This window comes from Microcebus murinus, chromosome 4 (assembly GCF_040939455.1).
Source record: "Microcebus murinus isolate Inina chromosome 4, M.murinus_Inina_mat1.0, whole genome shotgun sequence".
In the NCBI taxonomy this organism is placed as follows: Eukaryota; Metazoa; Chordata; class Mammalia; order Primates; family Cheirogaleidae; genus Microcebus; species Microcebus murinus.
In genome coordinates, this window is record NC_134107.1 from 51,573,994 (window position 1) to 51,592,561 (window position 18,568).

Genomic DNA, 18,568 nt, shown 5'->3' on the forward strand with positions numbered 1-18,568 from the left:
GACCTTGGTTATATTTCTTTACTTCTCTTTATCTTAGTATCCCCATGTATTAATGAAAAAATTAAACTATCTCTGAGGTTTTCTTCTAACTCAATGAGTCTATACTTCAAAACAAGTAAATGATTTAAGTTTAACAAGTGTTAACAGGCAGAAGAATCCTACACTTATATAAGTTGAATTTGAATTCCTTCCACCCCTCCATGAATTGGGCACCTTATTCAGCATATTCTAAGTACCCAAACTGGACCTCCCCAGGAGGACTGACCAGGCAAATTGGTAAAATATATGACTTCCCCTGTCTGGTTCCATGCCCTTTTTCCAACTTTGGCGGCCCTGTTATTTTCTCCTGCTTTTGACTTCCAGTTCCCTCATGACTGGTCTGTTTACCCTGTTATGGAGACTTAATCCCAAAGCCTTCTTTCATGTTCAGTTGTCATAGACAATTGGTGAAGGTATCCCTAAACCTATAGTAATATTTGCTTTTTAGTAGGAACTAGGCCTTTTACTATAAAAATGAAACATGGAAGTAAACTTTTAAACACTAATAAATAGAGGAGATAGGGATAGGAGGGATGTGGATTTTGTGGTGCTCCTAAAGGCCTTGGAAGTGAGAAATGTCCCCTAAAATCATCTCCAGTGCTAGAACAGCTTAATGTAGGTTTATAGCCATTTACTCTTAGCACTGGACCTGTCTTGGTTATTTTTGGCCAAATAATTACTGTTGTTTACTCCTTTTCTAGAATTCTACGTATAATTCTTGGCTTAGCCAAGCAAACACTTGGATAACTTTGACCCAGTCTATATAATTCAATAGATAATTCTTTCTCCTAGGAAATGGCTGTTAGGCACACAACCTATTCCTCATTCTAAAGGCTCAGTTTTAATGAATTTTTCTAAAATAAGCAGTAAAATTAAAGTTGAAAAAGAGCTGTTCTCCTCAAAAATAGAGACATACTTCTCAACAAATAAAATTTCTCCCCTTATATATTCAGCTTACAATATTTTCTTCTCAAAAATAGGTTGACCTGGTCTTTGTCTATTAGATGTACATGCCAGTCTAGAAGTAGTATCTTCATAATGAACTTAAGTGAGGAGCTTGAGTGATTCATCTGAGACTATTCTAGAAGTCAGAAACTGTTGAAGGCCCAACCCCAGTATTTACTGCTCTGTGGCCTCCACTTTGCGTAGGCACCACCTCAGTGAATCACATTGGCTGTCACTCATTCTCTGAAGACCACAGCTTCAAAATAAATCCCTTAGAAAGTATAGGCACTGAAGTAACAGTTACAGTTTAAATGCACCCACAGTTGACTGTACCATGAATGTAACCTACAATTTGAGTCTTTATTTGGTCACTGACAATAGTCTAAAAGTTTTTTGTCAAAATATCAGTGAAATTTGAAAATTTGGGCCCCAAGATGTTTATTTTCTTGTTTATAGAAAATACTTTGAAGACTTTGCTTTTTGTAACTCTAATGACAATTTTTTTTTTTTTTTTTTTTTTTTTTTTTTGGTCTCTGGAAAAGTTGAGTACATGAAACTAAGAAAGAAAGAGATGCCCTACAAAATTGTAATTCAGTAGCACTGCGGTTTCTGCTTTCATACAGTAAGAAATGGAAAATAATATAAGTTCATTTTTCTTAGATTCACTATTATTTATTTGGCAATAAAAATCCAAGTTAAAAATCACTTGAAATCAGTTTACTAATCATATTTTTCCACTAGATTCTCATTGTCATTAGAGTAGTCTCTAAGATAGTGGTAACAATATCCAAATTTAATCAGAGAATTTAAACCCTAAAGTTTAATGACACAAGAAAATGTGTTCTTCTAAGGAGTTTACCTTTGTCCCTTTTTTAATCCTAGTATAGTAATGACCTACTAAATACAGAACATTGGGAACTAGATGATTATAGCTGGCCTTCTAAGTATATGCATATCTCACTGCCCATGCAGATCCCTAAAACTGCTTATCATTCCTCTACCTTCTCTCAAAGTCAAAACATATGTCTTTTCCTTATCTCACTTCTCTTGTAAAACAGATTTTAAAAGAACATACTCCTTTGAGAGGTAAATAATGAAAATTATTTTCATTCATTCAATCATTCATTTATTTTGTAGAGACAGTCTTGCTCTGTTGCTCAGGCTGGAGTGCAGTAGTCCAATCATAGCTCACTGCAACTTCAAACTCCTAGGCTAAGGGGAGCCCCCTGCCTCTGCCCGCCAAATAGCTGGAACTACAGGTGCACACCACTATGCCTGGGTAATTTTTTAATTTTTTTTTTTTTTTTTTTTTTTTTTTGAGACAGAGTCTCACTTTGTTGCCCAGGCTAGAGTGAGTGCCGTGGCGTCAGCCTGGCTCACAGCAACCTCAATCTCCTGGGCTCAGCGATCCTTCTGCCTCAGCCTCCCGAGTAGCTGGGACTACAGGCATGCGCCACCATGCCCGGCTAATTTTTTGTAAATATATTTTTAGTTGGTCAATTAATTTCTTTCTATTTTTAGTAGAGACGGGGTCTCGCTCAGTAATTTTTTAATTTTTTGTAGAGATAGGATCTTGCTATGTTGCCCAGACTGGTCTCGAACTCCTTGGCTCAGGTGATCCTCCCACCTCAGCTTTCCAAAGTGCTGAGATTATAGGCGTGAGCCACTGCATCTGGCCCTGTTTTTATTTTCTATTTCATTTTTATTCCATATGTAGTAACCACATTTTAAGTGTCTTCTAAAGCTTTTTAAAGTAATATACAAAGATTACAGTTTATAACAAGAAACAGAGGTCCCTGCCCCACCCCCAAGGTCTACTTTTCAGACACAACTATGGTGAAACTCTTCCAGTGTTTCTTTTGATATTAATATTTCATTTGCTCTAATTTTGTCCAAACCTTTTATTGTGACACTTTTCAAACATACAGAAAAATTGAAAAAATTTATGGTTGGACATCCATAAACCTATCTAGAGCCCAGCATTAACATTTTTCTATCTTTATACGTATCTATCCATTCATTAATCCATTTTTATGTATTTCAAAGTAAATTATAGTCATCATATAATTCCAGTACCTCAGTGTATGTATCATTTACTAGAGTTTATAACTAGAATTATAACTAGAGTTTATATTTTCTTCTTTTGAGGTAATTTTTCATACAATAAATAAATGTACCAAACTTATTTGTGCATTTTACTAAGCTTTTTAGTAGCTTTATAGAGGTATGATTGACATACAATAAACTGTACATATTTAAACTTCACAATTTGGTGAGTTTTGACATATGTATACATCCAGGGAATCATCACCACAATCAGTGTAATAAATATATCCATCACCCCCCAAAAGTTCCCTCATGCCCCATTTTATTTTCTCCAGCCTACCCATCTCCAGTCTCTACCTCCACCCCCATACCCAGAGAAATGCTTATCTGCTTTCTGTCATTACACAGTAGTTTGCATTTTCTAGAGTTATATATAAATGTAGTTATACAATATTGTGACCTTTTTGTTGTACTTCACTCAGCATAATTATTTTGAGATTCATCCATGTTGTATGTACCAATAGTTCATTGCTTTTTATTGGTGAGTAGTATTCCATTGTATAAATATACAGGGTTAATCCATTAACCCTGTTGGTGGAAATTTGGGTTGTTTCCACATTTTTTTTTTTTTTTTTTTTTTTTTGAGACAGAGTCTCGCTTTGTTGTCCAGGCTAGAGTGAGTGCCGTGACGTCAGCCTAGCTCACAGCAACCTCAAACTCCTGGGCTCAAGCGATCCTCCTGCCTCAGCCTCCCGAGTAGCTGGGACTACAGGCATGCGCCACCATGCCCGGCTAATTTTTTATATATATATCAGTTGGCCAATTAATTTCTTTCTATTTATAGTAGAGACGGGGTCTCGCTCTTGCTCAGGCTGGTTTTGAACTCCTGACCTTGAGCAATCCGCCCGCCTCGGCCTCCCAAGAGCTAGGATTACAGGCGTGAGCCACCGCGCCCGGCCTGTTTCCACATTTTAACTGTTATAAATAAAGCTATTAAGAATAGTTATATACATATTTTGTATGGGTATATATTTCATTTTTTCTTGGGTAAAAATACCTAAGAATGGAATAGCTGGATCATGTGGTAGGTATTAATATTAATATATGCTTAACTCTTTAAGAGAGCAGTCCCCAACATTTTTGGCACCAGGGACCAGTTTCATGGAAGACAATTTTTCCATGGGATGAGAGAGAGGTAGGTGGAGCTCAGGCTGTAATGAGAGCAATGGGCAACAGCTATAAGTACAGATGAAGCTTGAAGCTTCACTGGCCCACCTGCCACTCACCTCCTGCTGTGTGCCCCACCAGTCTTCCCCTTCCTAAGTTTCATGGAAGACCATTTCTCCATGGGGTGGGGGGCGCAGCAGAGCTCTCCGGCCCAGGGTTGGGGACCTGCTTTAAGAAATAGAAATAAATAAAGCTTAAAAATAAGCTTTTTTACAAAGTGCTACCATTTTATATTGCTTCAAACAGTATATGAGAGTTTCAGTTCCTCTACATTCTCATGTCAGTGTTTTTAATTTTAGCCAATCTAATACATATAAAGTAGTATGTTATTGTGATTTTCATTTTCATTTCCCTAATGAGTAATAATATTGAGTGTCTTTGCATGTGCTTATTTTGCTATCAATATATCATCTCTGGTGACATGTCTATTCAAATATTTTGCCTTTTTTTTTAATTAGGCCTTTTGTTTTCTTATTTTAAGCTTCTTTACATATACATGAATTTTATGTTTCTTTACATATCCTGGATACAAGTTATTTAACAGATATATGATTTGCAAATATTTTCTCCGAGTCCATGGCTTGCCTTTTTATTCTAACAGTATCTTTCAAAAACCAGAATTTTTTTTATTTTTTATGAAATCTTATTTATTGATTTTTTTTCCTTTATGAATATGCTTTTAGTGTCCAATCTAAGAAATCTTCACCTAGCTCAAAGTTATAAAGATTTTTTTGCTGTGTTTTCTTCTAGAAGTTTTATAGTATATTAGGATTTACATTTAGGCCTATGGTCCTTTTGAGTCGATTTTTGTATACGGTACTAGGTATGATCAAAGATCTAATTGTGGCCGGGCGCTGTGGCTCACGCCTGTAATCCTAGCTCTTGGGAGGCCGAGGCGGGTGGATTGCTCAAGGTCAGGAGTTCAAAACCAGCCTGAGCAAGAGCGAGACCCCATCTCTACTATAAATAGAAAGAAATTAACTGGCCAACTGATATATATAGAAAAAATTAGCCGGGCATGGTGGTGCATGCCTGTAGTCCCAGCTACCCGGGAGGCTGAGGCAGAAGGATCACTCGAGCCCAGGAGTTTGAGGTTGCTGTGAGCTAGGCTGATGCCACGGAACTCACTCTAGCCTGGGCAACAAAGCGAGACTCTGTCTCAAAAAAAAAAAAAAGATCTAATTGTTCCAACACCATTTCTTGCAAAGATTATCCTTTGTCTACTGAATTGCCTTTGCATCTTTGTTAAAAAGCAGCTATCCGTGTGTGTGTGTGTGTATGTATGTATATATATATATATATATATATACGTGTTTATATCAGTCTTGAGTATTATAGCTTTGTATTAATAAGTCTTGAAATTAGATAGTGTTAGTCAGGGGTCCTCAAACTTTTTAAACAGGGGACCAGTTCACTGTCCCTCAGACCGTTGGAGGGCCGTTGGAGAGTGCGGCGCACATTCCATACATGCGCACTTTGGGCCCGGGATGAGTCAGCTGCTAAGCAGGACAAACAGTGGAAGCAAAAACACCCTACTGGCTGGATAAATGTCCTCCACTGGCCGCATGTGGCCCACGGACCATAGAGGACCCCTGTTCCATAAATGAGATCAATTTCTCCATTTATTTTGGTCTTCTTTAGTTTCTCTCAGCAATGTTTTGTAGTTTTCCATGTTCCAGGTTTTAGCATATTTTATCAGATTTACTCCTAAAGTATTTCATTTTTGGGATGCTATTGTAAATGGTATTGTTTTAGTAATTTCAGTTTTCATTGCTAGTCTGCAGAAAGACAACTTATTTTTTTATATTACTCAAGTATCCTGCAAACATGTTAAAATCAGTTATTTTAGTAGCTTTTTTTGTAGATTCTGGCAGATTTTCTACATAGACAATTATGTTATCTACAAATAAAGATAATTTTACTTCTTCTTTTCCAATCTGGATACTTTTTATTTCTTATTGCCTTATTTCACTGGCTAGAACATCCAGTACAATGTTAAACGGGCATGGTAAGAGCAGACCTTTCTGTACTCTTCCCAATCTTGGGGGGAAAGCATTCAATCTTTCACCATTAACTATGACATTTAACTGTAGGATTTTTGTAGATTCCTTCATCAGGTTAAAGAATTTCTCTTTTATTTCTAGATGCCAGAAGTTTTTACCAAGCATTTTGTTAAGTGCTTTTTCTGCATTTAATGAGTCATATGATTTTTCTTTCATAGTTTGTTATGGCAAATTGCATGGATTGATTTTGAATGTTAAACCTGCCCTACATTCCTAGGATAAGCTTCACTTGGTTATGATGTATTATCTTTTTTTTTTTTTTTTTTTTTTTTTTGAGACAGAGTCTCACTTTGTTGCCCAGGCTAGAGTGACGCCATGGCGTCAGCCTAGCTCACAACAATCTCAAACTCCTGGGCTAAAGCAATCCTACTGCCTCAGCCTCCCTAGTAGCAGGGACTACAGGCATGCGCCACCATGCCCGGCTAGTTTTTTCTATATATATTAGTTGGCCAATGAATTTCTTTCTATTTATAGTAGAGACGGGGTCTCGCTCTTGCTCAGGCTGGTTTAGAACTCCTGACCTAGAGCAATCCGCCCACCTCTGTAATCCTAGGGTGCCAGGATTACAGGCGCGAGCCACCGCGCTGGGCCTGTATTATCCTTTTAATATATTACTAGATTTGATTCATTAAAATTTTGTTTCAAATTTTTGTACATATGGTCATTAAACATATTGGTCTATTTTTATAGTATTTTTTTTTCTGGTTTTGTTATCAGGGTAACACTGGCCTCGCAGAATGGATCAGGAAGTATTCCCTCCGCTTTAATGATTTGGAAGAGTTTGTATTGAATTGGTATTAGTTTTTCTTAAATGTTTGGTAGAATTCCTAGTAAAGTGGTTTGTGTCTAGAGTTTTCATTGAGAAAAGATTTTAAACTGGAATTTCAATTTCTGTAATAGATATGGAGCTATACAAGTTATCTGTTTCCTCTTGAGTGAGATTTGGTAATTTTTATTAAGATCTGTGATATTGTAATTCATAAGAAATATATCTTTTGGTCTTCCCCATTTCCTCGCACACAGCTGCTAAAACCCTTGGAATAGCTGACGTGATATATGTCCTTTTGTGTACTAGCAGCTGGAGGCTCCTGGATAGCCTCAGGATGGGGGGCTGTTTGCCAGGGCAACCAACTGTGTGATTAGAGGGTTGGAACTTTCAACTACCCCCTACCTTCCAGTGGCCAGTGCTTTAATTAATCATGCCTACATAATGAAGCCTTCATAAAAACCCAAAAGGATGGGATTCACACAGCTTCTGGGGGCTGAATGTATATCCACCTGCCAGGAGGGTACAGCACCCAACCCCACTGGGACAGAGAAGCTCCTGCACTTGGGACTCTTTTGAACCTTGCCCTATATACATCTTCATCTGGGTATTAATTTGTATCCTTTAAAATATCCTTTGTAATAAATCAGCAATAGTAAGGAAAGTGTTTCTCTGAATTCTGTGAGTCATTCTAGCAAATGACTGAACCTGAGAAGGGGATTATGAGAACATCCAATTTATAGCTGATCAGTTAGAAGTTCTGAGGCTTAGATTTGCAATTGGCATCTGAAGCAGGGGGCAGTCTTGTGGGACTGAGTCCTTAACCTGTTTGACTCAAACTCCATGTAGATTGTGTCAGGATTGAATTGAATTATGGAATACCTAGTTTATATTGGAGAATTGGTCAGTCTGAGAAACCCATACATCTGGTAAGAGGAGTGCTCTATGTTGAGTGTTGAGAGTGTAGTAGGAGAAAAGGAAAAGAATACCTCATCACCCCAAAAAGAAATAGTGTTCCCATTAGCTGTCATTTCCCATTCCTCCCTCCTCTCAGCCCTAGGTAACCACTAATCACTTTATGTCTCTATGGATTTGCCTATTCTGGATATTTTATTTAAATGGAATAATAGGCCAGGTGTGGTGGCTCACGCCTGTAATCCTAGCTCTCTGGGAGGCTGAGGCGGGTGGATCGCTCGAGGTCAGGAGTTCTAAACCAGCCTGAGCAAGAGTGAGACCCCCGTCTCTACTATAAATAGAAAGAAATTAATTGGCCAACTAATATATATAGAAAAAATTAGCTGGGCATGGTGGCACATGCCTGTAGTCCCAGCTACTCAGAAGGCTGAGGCAGCAGGATCACTTGAGCCCAGGAGTTTGAGGTTGCTGTGAGCTAGGCTGACGCCACGGCACTCACTCTAGCCTGGGCAACAGAGTGAGACTCTGTCTCAAAAATAAATAAATAAATAAAAATAAATAAATAAATAAAAAATAAAAATGAAAAAATAAATGGAATAATATACTGTGTTTCCCTGAAAATAAAACTTACTCATAAAATAAGCCCTAACAGGATTTCTAAACATTTGTGCAATATAAGCCCTACCCTGAAAATAAGACCTAGTGATGGGCGTGGCTGCGCAGAATATCCGCACAACCCACACATTTCCTCCTCATGGAGCGGTAAGAAGAGAGCAGCCCTCCTCATCTGCCCCATTGTGACAGCTACTATCCCAGAGGTGACTGGAAGGGTGTGGGCAGCCCCACCAACAAGGTCGGCTCCCCCTGTCAGGTCCTGGCCATCTTGTGCATGCTGCAAGCTGAGGCTTTGAGGGGAAAATAACACATGGTCTGAAAATAAGCTGTAGGATGTCTTCTTGAGGAAAAATAAATATAAGAGCCTGTCTTATTTTCAGGGAGACATGGTATGTGATATTTTATGACTGGCTTCTTTCTCTTAACATAATGTTTTCAAGGTTCATCTATGTTATAACGTGTGTACCTCGTATCTTTTTATTGCCATTTAATATTTTGCTATGTGGATGTATCCTATGTATTCATTCATTAATCAGTTGATGAATATTTGGGTTGTTTCCATTTTTAACTGAGATATAATTTAAGTGCCATAAAATTTACCTTTTAAAGTGTGAAAAGGGCTTTTCCTTTTCTAAGTAGTGTGAGGTTTCAGCTTTCTCTGCTCCTCCAAATTTGTTACTGCCTATAAATCCATTTCCTGGTTTCTAAAATTTTATTAACATCACTAATTTAATGTTGTCTTCTTTCTCATTCTCTTTGTTCCTGTATGTCTTTACCAGTTTCTTCTTTGCTGTCATTTCAGTGGGGTTTAGGGAACAAAGGAATATTTAGTGAGCCACATTTTAACAAACAGTTCCCTTAAATTGTTTTGTTTTGTTTTGTTTTGTTTTGTTTTGTTTTGTTTTGTTTTGTTTTGTTTTGTTTTGTTTTTGGAGACACAGTCTCACTGTCATCCCGGCTAGAGTGCAGTGGCTCACTACAACCTCAAACTGCTGGGCTGCAGGCACATACCACCAAGCCCAGCTACCTCAGGCACACACCACCATGCCTGGCAAATTTTTCTATTTTTTGTAGAGAGAGTCTCACTCTTGTTCAGGTTGGTATTTTAATAGAGATTGCATTGAATCTGTAGATTGCTTTTGGTAGTATGGTCATTTTCATGATATTCTTCCAATCCATGAACATGGGATGTCTTTCCATTATTTTGTGACCTCTTTAATTTATTTTATTGGTGTCTTATAGTTTTCCTCATAGAGATCTTCACCTCCTTGGTTAAATTTAATCCTAGGTTGTTGTTTTTTTTTGTAGCTATTATAAGCAGAATTGCTTTCTTGGTTTCCTTTTCTACTAATTCATTGTTAGTATATATAAATGATATTAATTTTTGTATATTAATTTTGTATCCTGCATCTTTACTGAATTTGCCTATCAATTCTAAGAGTTTTTTAGTGGAACTTTTAGTTTTTTGTTTGTTTGTTTTAATTTTATTTTTTAAAAATATTATTACTAATCTTAATTTTTCATTTTTTTCATTGATATACAAGACATTCTCGTACAAGAGCTTTTAGTTTTTTAGTGGAGCTTTTCCCTTAATCTTTCTTATCTTATATATAAGATCATATTGTCTGCAAATAGGGACAGTTTGACTTCTTCCTTTCCAATTTGTATGCTCTTTATTTATTTCCTTTGCCTAATTGCTCTGGCTAGGAATTCCTAATATTAAAGAATTATTGTTAATTTTTTTAATTGTGGATCTGCAAAATACCTACATGAAATAATTTCTTATCAGAAATGTAGTTAATATATAATAACCCCAAAATGCAGTACAGAGAACAATGGGAATTATCATATATCTTGGGACCCCTTTCAAGTACTTCCAAGCCTTATTAAATGATACTGAAACCAATAATCAATAGTTGACAGTTGACATATGTGATAATGTTCATGCACCATTGTTTATAATAGTAAAAAGCTGAAAAAAACATGAATGTCTATTAACAGGAACAAGGAAATATTGCATATTCATACAATGGAATTCCAAATAGTAGTTAAACTGTGCATTGTTGAAAAACTAGACTCTAGCCGAATTTGAATCCTAGTTCTGGCTGTGCCACTTCCTAGCAATGTTCCTTTGGGCAAGTTACTTAACTTTGTGCCTCAGTTTCCTCACTTTTTTTTTTTTTTTTTTTTTTTTTTTTTTTTTGAGACAGAGTCTCACTTTGTTGCCCAGGCTAGAGTGAGTGCCATGGCGTCAGCCTAGCTCACAGCAACCTCAAACTCCTGGGCTCAAGTGATCCTTCTGTCTCAGCCTCCCAAGTAGCTGGGACTACAGGCATGAGCCACCATGCCCGGCTAATTTTTTCTATATATATTAGTTGGCCAATTAGTTTCTTTCTATTTTTAGTAGAGACGGGGTCTCACTCTTGCTCAGGCTGGTTTCAAACTCCCGACCTCGAGCAATCTGCCCGCCTCGGCCTCCCAGAGAGCTAGGATTACAGGCGTGAGCCACCGCGCCCGGCCAGTTTCCTCACTTTTAAACAGGTGAAATAATAGCACTCATCTCAATGGGTCATAAGATTACTGTGAGGATTAGTGAGCTGATAAATATTCATAGTGAGGACTCAGTACATGTTGGTTATAATAATTCTTATTACCTGAATAAATCTAGTAACATAATATGTGAAAAAACAAGTTGAAGAATGAAACACAATATTGTACCATTTATAAAATGTTTTAAAACCTGTCAAAAATGGGGGTGAAAGGGGAAATTTGGATTATGTTTATATTTTTGAGAAGACCAAACCCACAGGCCAAGGACTTAACAATAGTCTTGCATTTGGTTTCTACTAATTTCTGGCCCACAAAGGAAAGAAATTGATTTATCCTCTGATCTCTCACTATATACTAAGCAACTTAAGATAGAATCATTAGAAGGATGAGTGGTTTAAAAACGAACTACAGTCCTATCATTCCAACTACTGACATTTACAGAAGCTGGCACTTAAAATGAATACTGGGTAATTCTGGTAGATAATACTTCTCATACAGAAATTGCATACCTGGATCTTTTCAGCAACCCAGTAGAAGTTTAGACCATTTTGAATTTAAGGATATTTGTACTGTCCAATCTCTGAGTATGAGATAGTAGAACAAGAAAAACTATAGTAGATATTCACAGTCACTTCTGTTTAAATGGATTACTTACTATTCCATAAACCCCACTGACTCATGAAGACAGTATCCTAAATATTCATTGCTTTTAGGCCATTTTCTTTCTGTCCCTACTAACTGAGTTGTATGTTTATAAAAGCCAATTGTGTTTTGTCATGATTAATTACATAGTTTTGTTAGATATTATATAAATAGATGAAATATGAGTTGTATACATGAAAACCTTGAATAAGGGATAAAATAAAACCTGCAATGTAACTTTTATATTCTTTGTGGATATATACAGGTAGAAAAACAAAATGGGAATGATACATAACTAATTTAGGATAATTGTCACCTCTAAGGGGAGAAATAGGATCAGGAGAGGTATACAATGGACTTCAAATCTATAACGTGTATCGTTTGTTTAAAGAAAGCAGAAAGATGAAAGGAGGTACAAAGCAAGTTGTTTTGTTTGTTTGTTTGTTTTGAGACAGGGTCTCGCTCTGTTGCCTAGCTAGCTTGAAGCAGCATCATTATAGCTCACTGTAACTTCAAACTCCTGGACTCAAGTGATCCTCCTGCCTCAGCCTCCCAAGTAGCTGGGACTACAGGCACATGCCACCATGTCAGGCTAACTTTTTTTTTATGTTGTGTAGAAACAACATCTCACTGTTTTGCTCAGGCTGGTCTTGAACTTCTGGTCTTAAGCAATCCTCCCACCTTGGTCTCCCAAAGTGCTAAGATTACAGATGTGAGCCAGTGCACCCAGCCACACAAATATGTTTAAGATACAAAGCCAGGTTTTGGATACACATTTTTCCTATTTTCCATCTTCCTTTAGTTTGTTTCTAAAGACTAAGCATTTCTAAAAATTATCCAAAAATGCTCTAAAATTCATTTTTAAAGTGACTTAATATCTGGACTTGGTCAGGCCAGAATAGAATCACAAAAGGACTCACTAGTACCATCCCCAAACTTTGTAACGAGGTACACTTATATTCCAGGGACCAGAACTGGATAGGAAACTCCAGCATTTTAGACAGTGAATCTCTGCATTATTCTTTAAGACCATTACATGCTTATGGAATAAGTCTTGCCAGCTAGCTTTCTCTCCTGAAATCTGGTTTCCCCTTGAGCTCCCTAATTGGAGCCTTGGGCCTAACAAGCAAAAAGTCTAGCCAGACAGGCCTTAGACAGACCCCTCATACTGACATCTAAACCTTTCCCTTGACCATCTCATCTCTTAGATTATTTGTATCCATTTATTTGGATTTGAATCTGGCCTGCTTGTTGGCAAGCCCCATGAGTTTATTCTTCATATCCTGTCCCATGCTGGGTTTCCTCTGAAAGCTTTGTGGAAAATGAATGGCATTGCTTAATCTAGTACTGTCAGGGCTATTTTTTCTAGATAAGGAAGGAAGTCAACACATTCTTAAACATCTCATAAAATTGCATGGCACAATATCACTTGTTTCTTTAGGACAGAATCATAAAAATCATTATGAAATATAAAGTAAATATTATTGCCAGTATTACAGGGAAAGAGAGATGTCATTTGACAAAAGCATTGCCAACCACCACCACCACCCTCACACCCATAGTATGGTTTGAATCTCATCTTTGCACAAAATAAAAGATTATGAAGGTGCCATACAGACTAGTTTGGGAAAGCTTTTTCTTCAAACCAGAGAAATGATTAGAATCAGGAGATGGTTTTATCCACCCTGTGCTTATTTTCTGCTACTGCTACTGTCACAGTTTAGACTGAATCTGAAACCCTAAAAAGTTTCATGACATCTTTCTCTACATAGTTACATTATAGTTCTGTTTTGTTGAATGTCTTAATTTTGTATGTTAGAGAAACAATATAGAGTAACCTTATTTCTTTTTCCATCTCTTATATTCATCTGCTTTGTGACCGGGGGCAAATCTATTTTTTTAGAGTCTCTCTCAAATGTACAGTGAACACATACAGTATTCATCTTGGTACCCACTTTCTAGCCCATCCAGACTACAAAGCTCCATTTTTCTAATTTCTGCGTTAAGCCATGAGGGAGTCTAGGCAGAATAAGGGGCTACTGCCCTCTGCTGGTCCCAAGAACACACCTGCCCATCAGTGCAGTGGCCCTGCTCATCCTAACATTGAGGGACACTGTGCCCCTTGTTTGTGGTTGAACAGACATAGCAAGAAACCACAAAGAAAGAGAGCAAATTACGTATTTGGAAAAATTTTAATTTTTGGAGTATTATTGATTTCTTATGCACATATCAGGAGATAGTTTTATCCACAGGTGATTTTCTCTGTTTACTAAACCTACTGCTACTGTCACAGATGCCATAGCCATTTGTGACTGTCTCACAACCAAAATTCTTTGTCCTATAGTCACTTCCTTCTGCTGTAATTCTTACCTAGTAAACAGGCTGTGGGTTCTGACTCTGTGGCCTACTGTCACTCTGTTTTGCACCATTTTTCTACCTTGGAAGATATATAGTCCCACTTTTGTTCAAAAGATTTAGAGAAGGTTTTGCCTGTTAACTTTTAGTTTGTGAATAAACAGGAAGATACAGATTGATTATCCCTAATTTGAAAATCAAAAATGCTCCAAAATTAGAAAGTTTTTGAAGGCTGACACGGCACCCAAAGGAAATGCTCACTGGAGCATTTCAGATTTCAGATTTTCAGATTTGGAATGCTCAACCAGTAAATATAATGCAAGTATTCCCATATCTAAAAATATCCAAAACACTTCTGGTCCCAAGCGTTTCAGATAAGGGATACTCAATCTGTAATGTCAACTGAAATGTGCCAGGGAAGGTACATATGCAGCATTAGTGAAAAAAATGCTGAAGGAGGAAGGCAGGGCTTCATTACACCCTTAGGTTCCTGTATAGCTCTGTTAAGTTTTAATTAAAAAATTATATAGTTATTAACTTTTTTGGTGTATTGATTATCCTAGAACTATACTTTATGAGAAACTGATAAGGGTTTCTTAAGAGCTCAGATTTTTTTTGAGCTCATCTATATTAATATATTTGTTGGACTCCAAAATTTTTGGAGTTGCTCTTCATTATATTGTGCTGCGTTTATAAGAAATATAAATTTCTTGACTATACTCATGGGAAAGGCAGTTGAGAATTAAGTTTTTGTCTTACTTGAATTTTGGGCCTTCAAAATCTCTTTGAAAATAGGTCTGTGCACTGCTACTGAAGTAATTATTAGTTCTTAGAGTAAAGCACTAAAAGTGAAGGGGGGGAAAGCATGTGACCCACAAACCAAGTATCTTCATGCAAAGTATAAAAGCAGCTTGTGATTCACAGTGTGTGTGGCTTCTGCTTACGCACTAACAAAACCACACACATTTTGTCCATGATTTCCCATAGGTAGATAGGTCTATGATTTCCTATAGATAGTAGTTGACCTATTTTGAAAAGGTCTTACACATGGAATGCAGTACACAGGGATTCATATAGGCAAGATCGCAACCACTCTGCTTCTAACTACACAAGTACTACATTCTATGGTACGCACTGTGCCTATTTCAGGTCTAGATCAATAATAAAATTAGCATGTATTGAGCATAAAATTTTTTACCAGATATCTCATGTATCTGGTATATATCCCTAAGAAATGAACCAGCTTTTGCAGCATAACTGTTACATATGTAACCTTCAGTGTTTATACATAGTAAACAAGATTACATAGTAATCTTCAGTATCCAACATTTCAGAAGAGAATTTGGCTTATTAAATGTTTCAAAAGAAAATTTATCAGAAACTTTGGTTCTACTGACAGAAAACAGATGAACTCAATTCTGAAGAATAAAGTGGACCCCCAAAAATGCCTTTCTATTGAAAATGTCACCTGCTCCTTCTTGAGAAACAATGAATTTAAAATTTTTTGAAACCTCCTTAATGAAAGCAGTGGCTGTGGAAAGATGACTCAAATCATTAACTGAAATTTGGTGCTGTAAATTATCTTTAAAATTAAAAATGCTATGTTATATAAAGTTTTGTCAGAGGTTTCAAGGCAGTATATTACATTGAGAAATAAAATAAAGTGGGGGAAAAAACAAAAGTGCTAACTGGCACTTAATTTGGCAGTTATTTTATAATTTGCTTTCAGTTCTTTTGGAAGACAATTTGGTGTAGTAAAAAGAGCAGGGACTTTGGAACCAAACAAACTTTGGACTTGAAACCTTTTTCCACCACTTATATAATTATTATATGGTCTTGGGCAATCACTTAAACTTCTCTGAACTTCTGTTATCTCTTCCTTAAATTGGGGATAATAATGTGCATCTTATGAGATCTTTCGTATTAAATTAGATATATAAATATATATGAAGTGCCTACCAAGTGTCTGCAGAGTTAGTTTTCCTTCCCTCTATTGTTAATCACCTCTTAAGTTTACTCTAACTCTGAAGTCCAGCGAGAAGTCCTGGAAAAGAAGGTTTGGCTTGTGTTTATCTTCCCATGCCCAGATTTGGTTACCAGAAAATGCCCTTGAAGCCCAGAGCAGTCTTCTAGGGAATATGTGAGCCAGGCAGCATCTTTTCTGGAGAGGTAATGAGCTAGAGCGAACAGTAGGAAAGGTGCAGTTCCTCCTTCATGATATACCCTCATTTTGCATGTAAGGCCAAGCTGTAGGTTCACTCACATTTCAATTAGTGCCCTTAAAAAAAATGTGCTCTAAAACCAAGTAGAAGAAATTTTAAATTATCTGGAGTTTTATGTTTAGGTTATAATATATTTTCCTATATATCCTAATTATAGTAATATTTACCAACTCTGCAGTACCTACTATATACACAGTAACAATGCTAGGCACGTTTCATATATTCTCTAATTCATAAAATAACAACTTTGATTTTTAGCTATTGCTTAAATGCCCATTTTGATAGATTAGGTCACTGAAACCCTCAAGGATTCAGTAAGCCCAGGGTTACCAGTTAAAATGGAGTAAATTGCTGATTGCTAAACATGTACTGCCATAAGATATTCTTAGAGAAATCCTTTGATCACATCTATGATTAACCGTGGCCCCTGTGACCTTTCAAACTATCATAACTCTGCCAGCTCCATCGTGATGGATATTGTGTGTTCTCACAGAAACTCGCCCCTGGAGTCAGCCAGTTTGCTTACACCTGTGTGCAGGACCACCCCATTTGGACGAATCAGCAGTTTTGGGAGACAACCTTTTACAATGCAGTGCAGGAACAGGTTCGCTCCCTCTATCTCTCAGTCAAGGAAGACAATCATGCCCCACATCTGAAACAAAAGGTAAGAAGAGAGACAAAAAGAAAGATACTTGTACTTGTGTGGGGCTAGATTCTGGCTTTAAGGAAAGCTTATACAGATGTTCCCAGAGCAGAAAGAAATCTAGCCACTTTCTACCAGTGTATTTGGGGGTTATTTTAGGGAGCCCTGTGGTGAGCATATTATTTCTTCTGTTGATTTCTGACATTATGTTTTTCCATAATAACTTCTTAATACAGTTCTTTAGCCTAGGATCATTTTAATATGTTTTAATAAATAAGAATTCTGTGGAAACAATTATATGAAGTTGAATAGAAAGAGCAAACCTAAAATACCTAGGCATATATCTTTATGCAACTAACTTCCCTGAAGAAATGTCAAATTAAAGTTAATTGACTCTAAATGTAAAATTTAGTAGTTCTGCTCAAAAATAGGCAATAAATCTAAGTTGTCTTAGGAATATATCTTATCAGCAAAAAATGTCTTTAAGAAAAATATCAAGAAAATATTTTAAAATAAAGAAAATTGTTTTTAGTTTGAAAGAGTAGTTTACCAGCTGTCTGGTTTATGGCAAGTCATTTTACTTCTCTGTGCCTTATTTCCTTATCGGTAAAGTGAATAGATATGATGATTATAAGATTTTAATGTCTTAATATATATAAAGTACATTTACCTGGCACATAGTAATATAAATGTTAAAAACTGTCATCCTCATGAATTCAACTTAAAGCAGCCTTAATCAGCATTATACTTCAGAAATAATTGGGTTGGTAGGGTGCTTTTGATAGGTTTTTTAAGCAGCTATAATGTTAATATTGATACATCTCAAAAGCATTCATAGAGCAAACACATGCCACTGCTTTTATGTCATCCATTCTAAAGAAGTCTGTCTCTGAGCCGTAGGTTGGGTACAAGTGAGACCATAGACGTACCAGCTCTTCACAAGTTATAAGTGCTTTGCTACTGTTTCCTTGGGTTTGGCACATTGTTCCACTCAGGGCCTATCAGATATGGGAAAAAAGACTAGGTTTTGTTCTGCAGTGGTTGTTATGTTTTGTTTACATGTTTTCATTTTTGTTGACATAGATAATTAAAAAATTACTTAAAACATTTATGTTTTTTGAAGCTCATATGAAGTGATGGATATTCTGTTTGGATTGTGTTGCTTTGTTTTTTAGGATAAGCTTTCTGATGACCAGTGTCAGGAGAAGACAGCAATGGACCTGGCAGCCGAGCAGCTACGCCTTTGGCCGACTCTGAGCAAATCAACTCAGCAAGAGTTAGTGCAACATGAGGAAAGCACTGTCTTCAGTCAGGCCATTCACTTTGCAAACCTCATGGTCAACTTGCTAGTTCCACTAGACACAAGTAAAAACAAGCTCCTGAGAACATCAGCGCCAGGTGACTGGGAGAGTGGAAGCAACAGCATTGTCACAAACAGGTAACAAAATGTGGACATACAGAAATCTTCCTCCTACTCTTCTTGGGGCCATCTTAGCAGACTTAGCAGAAAATATAAAGCATTTTGAACAAATATTGCCGT

The 18,568-nt window shown here is 36.8% G+C and overlaps 1 protein-coding gene across 2 annotated transcripts in view; it reads left to right on the top strand.

Moving 5' to 3' along the window:
• Window positions 1-18,568, top strand: part of SBF2 (SET binding factor 2) — a 432,597-nt gene that overhangs the window by 339,492 nt on the left and 74,537 nt on the right. For both annotated transcript variants that reach the window (XM_020286579.2, XM_020286580.2), the window contains exons 18-19: window positions 16,879-17,049; window positions 18,204-18,466. In XM_020286579.2, the coding sequence (XP_020142168.2) occupies window positions 16,879-17,049; window positions 18,204-18,466 (434 nt within the window). The remainder of the gene's footprint in view (window positions 1-16,878; window positions 17,050-18,203; window positions 18,467-18,568) is intronic.